Source organism: Pongo abelii, chromosome 19 (assembly GCF_028885655.2).
Source record: "Pongo abelii isolate AG06213 chromosome 19, NHGRI_mPonAbe1-v2.0_pri, whole genome shotgun sequence".
Taxonomy (NCBI): domain Eukaryota; kingdom Metazoa; phylum Chordata; class Mammalia; order Primates; family Hominidae; genus Pongo; species Pongo abelii.
Window position 1 is genome coordinate 76,851,892 of NC_072004.2, and position 8,191 is coordinate 76,860,082.

The window sequence follows — 8,191 nt, forward strand, 5'->3', positions numbered from 1 at the left end:
ATGGGGAGACAGCTGGTTTTTTCCTTTCTTCCACTTCCCCACAGCATGGAGACTTTCTCTGCCTTCCCAATCCATCTTGCTCCTCCAAGACCCCAACTCTGCCTGCACCCGGGCTCAGTGCTGGGCGTAAGGCAGCAGGGACCTCACTAGCAGAGCAGGGGGCCTGGGAGCAACTTGGGGACCAGAGCACCCTGATCCACCAACACACCACCTGCATCCTGACTTCATGGCTGGCAGTGCCAGGGTCGCGGGAGGGCAAAGGGCAGGCTCTAAGTCATCTAGGCAGGGGCTGGCCGCGAACATGGACACCCCAAGTCAATGGCACAGTGCAGGTTCTGAGGGCTCCTTGGCTTGTGGGGTCTTCTCTGTCTGTCTCTCTCCCTCTCTTCTCCTTCCTTACTCTCATCCCTTTCTTTTCCAGTTACCTCTAAAGACCCACCTCGGCCCTCTTGGGGCCCCTGGGGACTAGAGTGACCACTGACCCCTCATTCTACAGCTTTAAGGGAAATGCTCACAGGGTATTTTTGTCTACCTCAAATATATAGCTTTTAGAGCAAAGGAGAATAATTTATATAGCTAAGATATATGAGAAAGTATTTATATTATTTATATAGTTGCTATATTTCATGGACAGCACAGGTGGGGTTTGTGTGGTTTCCCGGAAACCCTCTGTCTGGGGAGATATAGCCTGACTTGAGCGGGTCCCCCACTGAGCAGGAGGCCAGGTCACCGGGAAGGAGGACAAACCTGTATCCCACAACTGGGTCTGTCTTGGAGCTGGTGAGCACATGTCCCCTCTGTGATGAGCCCTGGTGGGCTCCATTCAGACTCTCCTTGTGACGTTTTTGTAGATTTTCTGCTCTTTTGGGTCCAGGCCCCCTTCTTCTGCTCTGGCAAAAGTGTCTTGCTCATAATAATAATGACAACGAGAATTCCCACACCTGGCATTTGTAAAGCACTTTGCTATTTAGAAACAAAAACTTTTACCCCTTTCATCTCACTTGATTTCTCCGTTATCTCTGTGAGGTAGGTGGGGCCACATTACTATGGCCATTTTATAGATGAGGCCCAGAGATGGAGAGCTGTGCTCAAAGTCACACCGAAGAGACTTGTTCAATGAATATTTACTGAACATCTCCATAGACCAGGCACTACGGGCTGACCTGCTCTGAGCCCAGGAGCCCCAAAGCCTGGATACCACTGTGAGCCCAAGAACTCAGGGAAGCAGTTCCTTCCCGGGCTGTGATCCCGGCCTTTTGGATCTGGATGGCATGTTAGCACTTTCCCCAAGTGGAGTCCCATGTCTCAGGGGCTGAGGCTGCCTGAGAAGGCTGGAGAGACCAGGACCCCACGGAGGCCACTCCAAGGGGTCCTTCTGCTCACATCGCCCAAGAAGGTTGGGCTACACCACCGGGCCCCTCCCAACCTACAGATGAATTTTGTTTGCTCTCATTTGTGTTTTGCTTGTAAAAATGAATTGTTTTCCACTGGATTTCTGGCTGCTTTTGCAAAAGTCAGCTGCACTGGCAGACTGGGCCTGCATGTCCTCCTGCAGGCAGCTGGAACGAGGGAGTCTAATGGACAGGATGCCCCAGTGCCCCCCTTGCTCATGGATGCTCCTGCCTGCCTCTCATGAGCACATAGTCCTGTTCCCTGGTCTAGATAAGCCCAGCTTTCCTGGTACCCTTCATCACCTGGCAGACAGACAGCCCCGTGCCAACCCTGGACATTACTTGCTTTTGAACCTTTCCTTTCTCAACAACCATGAACTTCAAATGCTTTTTGTCTCAGGACACTTTAGAATAACAATGGAAGCCATCACTTATTGAGCGCCCCTTATGTCCATTTATTCAACCAATGATTATTTAGGGATCTCTTATTGAGCGCCAGGCAGCATCCTGGGTGCTTGGTACAGCAAGGAACAGGACCAAGTCTCTGCCTCATGGGGCTGACATCCTAGTGGGTGAGAAAGACAATAAACCAATAAATGACATGCCAGTTATTTGCATTTACTTTGTCTCAATTTATTGCAATAACTTTGCACACTGGACATGGTCCCTGTAATGGATAAGGAAATGAAGGTTGTGAGATGAGAAGCCTTCTCATTGCAACAGGCAGGCAGCGGAGCCAGGATTGGACACAGATCTCCTGGCCTCCAAAGTATGGGATATTTTCCTCTGTACACTGGTATAGGTCGGGCAGGGATGGATCGCCCCATTTTATGGATTCTGGGTAAACTAAGGCCTAGAGGAAGGAAGTAACCCATCCTGGATTACACACCAACTCAGACAGACCACAGCCTGCATCCTTCCTGGAGATGATAAGCATTTCTGGAGCCCTCATGCTATGGCAAGCAGCATGGATCAGGGTGGGGCGGGATGAAGCCAACCAGGGGCCTTCAGGGACCTACAGTCTAATAGGAGAAATGAGAAGCACAGCCATGCAGTGGTTTGGGTCATTTACACATGAACCCTGTGTCCCTTTTCTGGCCACAGTTCCTTCCCAACATGCTTTGGGAGGCCTCGCTCACCAGGATCCTCCTGGGGGTCTGATGGGAGAGGAGGCCTCTTTCTGAGCCAAGCACAGCAGAGAGTGCCTGTCTCCTGGCTCAAGCCTGCCCTGCCCCAGTTTTTCAGCCCTGCTGGCGTCCACATTGCCTTAACTGGGCTCCCCAGGGCGGGAGGCAGAGGTGGGCCTACAGTCCAGCCCTGCAGGGGCCTACATTTCCACCAGCATCCCTGTCCTAACATGCTCCTTCTACCCAGTGTTCCTGGGCCCGGAGACCAGCTGGCTCTGAGTAATGACAGACACGTCCACATGCAGCAGCAGGCTCCAGTTTATCAAGGGATTTCTCATCTATTTCCTCTCTTGAACCTCACAAGGTGGACACCCTTCTTCTTTTTTTACAGATAGGGGAATTGAGACAGAAAATGGTTAAGTGACTTACCAAAGGCTATATCGCTAGCAAGCGGATCCAGGCCTTTTGCCTCCAAACCCCATATTCTTTCTACCATACACCATCCTCACCTCCTCCTGCCCTCATCTGAGCCTTACCTTGTTCCTGCTCATAAACTGGTTCCCAAACAGGCCCGCAGACCCCTCCACCTCCAGCTGCTCAGTGCCACCATCTTCCAGGAGGACCGGGGCTTGTTGAGACAATCACTAGGTGGGTACCCTACCCACAATATCCCCCCTCCTTTAAAAACAGCCACATGTGCTATCTCTCTTTGCATATGCAATATCTATCTTGTTGAATCATTTGTGAGACCTTTGCAGACACCAAGACACTTACATACTTTATCGTGTATCTCCTAAGGACAAGAACATTCTCCAACAAAACCACAAGGCCATCACCACAACTAAGAGATGTAACATTGACAAAAATTATCTACTACATAGTCCATATTCAGACTTCCCCAATTGTCCCTCAAAATGTCTTTTATAACATTATTTTCTGGCCAGGCGCAGGTTCACACCCATAATCCCAGCGATTGGAGAGGCCGAGGCAGGAAGATCGCTTGAGCCCAGGAGTTTGAGGCTATAGTGAGCTGTGATTGCACCACTGCCTTCCAGCCTGAGCGACAGAGTGAGACCCTGTCTCTAAAAAATTAAAATTAAAAAATTTTTAAAACATGTTTTCCTGGCCCAGGATCCACTCAAGAATTAGGCATTGCACGTTGTTTTCATGTCTCTCCAGCTCCCTGTAATCTAGAATAGTCCCCCTCTTTCTTTGCTTTCATAACAGTGATAGTTTGAAGAGTTTAGGCTGCATGTCTTGTAGAACACCTCTCAACTGAGATTTGCCTGATCGTTTCCTTGTACTTGGATTCAGGTTAAACATTTTGGCAATAACTTGCTTGGGTGATGTGTATCCTATTCTGTGCATGCTGTAAGGAGCCACAGGATGTTTCGCTCTTGTTGCCCGGGCTGGAGTGAGGTGGTGCGATCTCGGCTCACTGCAACCTCCACCTCCTAGGTTCAAGCGATTCTCCTGCCTCAGCCTCTAGAGTAGCTGGGATTACAGGCTTACCCATGATGGGAATGGGGACATTCTGGAGGGAGAGGCACTGGGGGGAAGCATCCTATGCCTGCCCCCACCGTTTCCATTTCTTTCCCATTCTTGACTTCGCCCCATCTCTCACCTGGAGTTCCTTCTTGCAACCGATCAGGCAGCAAACACCGATTGGTGGCCTACGGTGTACGAGGCACGTGACAGGGTCCTAGACGCCATGGTAATGAGACTAGGTCCGGCCTTCAGGGAGGTCCCAGACAAGGGGAGAGATAAGCAAAGAGATGGCTGGCATGCACGGTGTCCAGCACTCCAATAGGTGGCTCTGTGCAGGCTCCACTCCACACAGGCACTCCTGTGCAGGCCATTTCCTCATATTCCCCTCTGGGCAACCCCAGGGGTCCATACAACCATGATCCCCATTTTTTTTTTTAAGACAGAGTCTCCCTCTGTCTCCCAGGCTGGAGTGCAGTGGCGTGATCTCTGCTCACTGCAAGCTCTGCCTCCCAGGTTCACGCCATTCTCCTGCCTCAGCTTCCTGAGTAGCTGGGACTGCAGGTGCCCGCCACCACGCCCGGCTAATTTTGTTTTTGTATTTTTAGTAGAGACGGGGTTTCACCGTGTTAGCCAGGATGGTCTTGATCTCCTGACTTCGTGATCCACCCACCTCGGCCTCCCAAAGTGCTGGGATTACAGGCGTGAGCCACCGCGCCCAGCCTTTTTTTTTTCTTTGTGAGATGGAATCTCGCTTTTGTCTCCCAGGCTGGAGTGCAATGGCGCGATCTTGGCTCACTACAACCTCCGCCTCCCGGGTTCAAGTGATTCTCCTGCCTCAGCCTATAGAGTAGCTGGGATTACAGGTGCCTGCCACCAGGCCCGGCCTTATTTTTGTATTTTTAGTGGAGACAGGGTTTCACCATGTTGGCCAGGCTGATCTTGAACTCCTGACCTTAGGTGATCCACCCATCTTGGCCTTCCAAAGTGCTGGGATTACAGGCGTGAGCCACTGCGCCTGGCCTATGATCCCCATTTTATAGATGAGGAAACTAAAGCTCAGAGAGGTTCCCTTGCCGCACAGTAAGTAGCAGGGCTGGAACTGAAACAGCTTCTTCACTGCCTCTTCCCGGGGAGTGCAGGGCACGGCCTGGGGACAGAGAGAAGGGGTATGAAGGAGTTGCAAGGATTCAGGGTGACTGGTGGCATCTTCCAATCCTGCCACTTGGTCCTCCTTGTCTTCTCCTCTCTCTCTTTTTCCCCACCCTGAATACCTGCAGAGAGGAGGCTGATGCCTCTTGCGCATCTTATCCCCCCACTCCCATCCCTCCTCAAGTCCCCAGGGGCTGTGGGGCCCACATTCCTCTCTTGGGCCCATTAGTGTGTTTACGCTGGAGCCGTCTCAGGGGAGCCGAGCCCCTACCCCTGCCCCACCGTCCTCCCGCCATGGAGAGTGGGCAGTGGAGTGGTGGAGGCCGGGCAGAGGCACGGGAGAACCTGACCCAGCGTCCGAATTCCTGCCCCCACGTCTCAACAAGTCCAGGGTGGCCAGAAGCCTGGGGAGCAACGATAGGCCCCCCACCTCTTCCCACACAGCCCCACCAGAGCCTGACAGGCTCTAATCTCAGCTGTCTTCATGCAGCCAGCCCTCCGAGCCCAGGGTCACCTGACGCCGACACATTTTAATTCAGAAGCTGATTTCTGCTTGTTGGCAACATGTCATTTCTGAAATTGCTTTCTCTGCCCAGAGGCGGGAGATGTCAGAGCTGCGCAGGTGTTGCAGTGGTGCCGCCCCCGCCCCACACCCAGCCCCCTCCCCAAGTTCAGGAAGGATTAAGGGGCGTGAGGGGGCACACAGGAGATCCTCAAGCTCTGCTTCTCATGTTTCCCCAAGGGCTGGGGGCCAGGGATGGGGGACGCCTGGAATGGCCTCTGCTTTCCTTTCCAGCCTGATGACAGAGGACCAGGGTTTGGAAAATGAAGTTGCTGCTCTGCCAGTGCTGGCAACAGCCACAGTAGTTGTTTTGCGCGGGCTTCATACAGGTACCAAGTGCTCTGCAGAGTGCCTCTCACGTGCATTGTTGTATTTGAATCTTATGACAACCCTCCAAGTTGGTGTCATCCCTTCTTTGCAGCTGAGAAAACTGGGGCTCAGAGAGGTTAGACCACTTGCCTGAGGTCACACAGCAAGTATGTGGCAGGGCCAGCTTTCAGACCCAGTAAGGGCGACAGCTGGACTGGGATTGGGAGGTCTGGGAAGGGAGAGGCTGTGGAGCTGGGAGGACTATGGCCTGGCTTCTCCTATATTTGCTTCCTGACGTGGTTCAAATATCTCCAGTGAAATTTGTGAACTCCCCCAACTTCCCCACTCCTGCAACCCATCAAATAGTTATTTGCTCCCTCTTTTATATTTCCTTAGCTTTTTTTTTTAGACGAAGTCTTGTTCTTGTTGCGCAGGCTGGAGTGCAGTGGCAAGATTTTGGCTTGTCGCAACCTCCACCTCCCGGACTCAAGCGATTCTCCTGTCTCAGCCGCCTGAGTAACTGGGATTACAGGCATGCACCACCATGCCTGGCTAATTTTGTATTTTTGGCTGATTTTGTATTTTTAGTAGAGATGGGGTTTCTCCATGTTGGTCAGGCTGGTCTCGAACTCCCGACCTCAGGTGATTTGCCCGCCTCGGCCTCCCAAAGTGCTGGGATTACCGGTGTGAGCCACTGCGCCTGGCCAGCTTTTCTTTTTTCTTTCTTTTTTTTTTTTTTTTTTTTGAGATAGAGTCTCGCTCTGTCACCCAGGCTGGAGTGCACTGACGTGATCTCTGTTCACTGCAACCTCCACGTCCCAGGTTCAAGTGACTCTCTTGGCTCAGCCTCCCAAGTAACTGGGACTACAGGCGTGTACCACCACACCCAGCTAATTTTTGTATTTTCAGTAGAGATGGGCTTTCACCATGTTGGCCAGGCTGGTCTCGAACTCCTGGTCTCAAGTGATCTGCCGGCCTCAGCCTCCCAGGGTGCTGGGATTACAGGTGTGAGCCACCGTGCCCGGCCGCCTTAGCATTTTGTGTATGTTTTGAGTAACAGCCATCTGTCAATATTGGCATCCTTTGTTTTATTGGATGAATGAATGAACAAATGAATTTATAAATCTTGTTCTCCATACTGTTTACCCATCCTCATTTCCCTCACTGGGAGTGTCCTGCCATAGCAGGCTTCCTGGTGTAGCTGGCACCACATCCCTCCCTGACACACAGGCTCCTTATTGCCCATGCTACTTGCCTTTTTCTCTCCCTTTCCTTCCGTTCATTCCCCCTGGCTTCCCCTTCCCAACACTCAGAATCCCTGGCTGCCTCAACCACAAGAACAAAGCTGTTCAGAAGGCTGAACCCGGAGCTTCTGCAAGATGAGGTGGGGAATGAGCTAACCCAGCTGGAAAGCAGCCTGCTGGTCCCTGGGAGAGACGGCTCTTGGGCCAACCCACCCTCCCCAAGGTGGTCCCCCCGCCTCAGCTCCACCCACTTCCCCAGATGAACTTCTTTCTCTCCCTCCAGCGCTTCAGAGGATGCACAGCTGTGTGTACTTGACCCTGGGCCTGGGCTAGTGCTGGGGACATAGCCAGTCTGGCTGATATGGAGCCCAGTACAGAAAGCTGTTCTCACCCACTTCATGCACTAGTTGCATTGGTATCAAGCATTAGTTTTATAACTATCCCATTTACTGCAGGCACAAACCTATATCAATTGGTGGGGGTGGAGGTTAAACTAGAGAAGACATCAAAGATGCATAGAACTATTAGGCCCCTTCCAATTATTAAATAAAATTTGTAGGAGGCCATTAGTTTGTACTGTGCTCCTGTAATGGACCCAACAGACCAAATAAATATGAAGTCACTCATGCTAAATGCAATTAACTTAGGAGTATACTCCTAAGTTGCAAAAAGTGGTAACAAATAGCTGAGTTTTGGGGCAGTTACAGCAGCTGAGCATCTGTCAATGTAGGTGGCCAGGTGATTCAATTAAGGATGCCGAGCTATAACCAACTAAGCTGTATCTACATCTCACTTCTGTTTTCTATCCACAAATACTGCATGATCATGTTGCTGGTTGGAGTTCTTTGAATATGCTGTGGTTCGGAGGGATGCCCAATTCTAGAATCATGAATAAAAGCCAATTAAGATCTTTAAACAAAA

The 8,191-nt window shown here is 51.3% G+C and overlaps 1 protein-coding gene across 1 annotated transcript in view; it reads left to right on the forward strand.

Moving 5' to 3' along the window:
• WNT9B (Wnt family member 9B) overlaps nt 1-8,191 on the forward strand; it is a 35,487-nt gene extending 27,296 nt beyond the window's left edge. Inside the window, exon 5 of the mRNA XM_024235322.3 lies at nt 6,461-8,191. Within this exon, the coding sequence (XP_024091090.2) occupies nt 6,461-6,546 (86 nt within the window). The 3' untranslated portion in view covers nt 6,547-8,191. The remainder of the gene's footprint in view (nt 1-6,460) is intronic.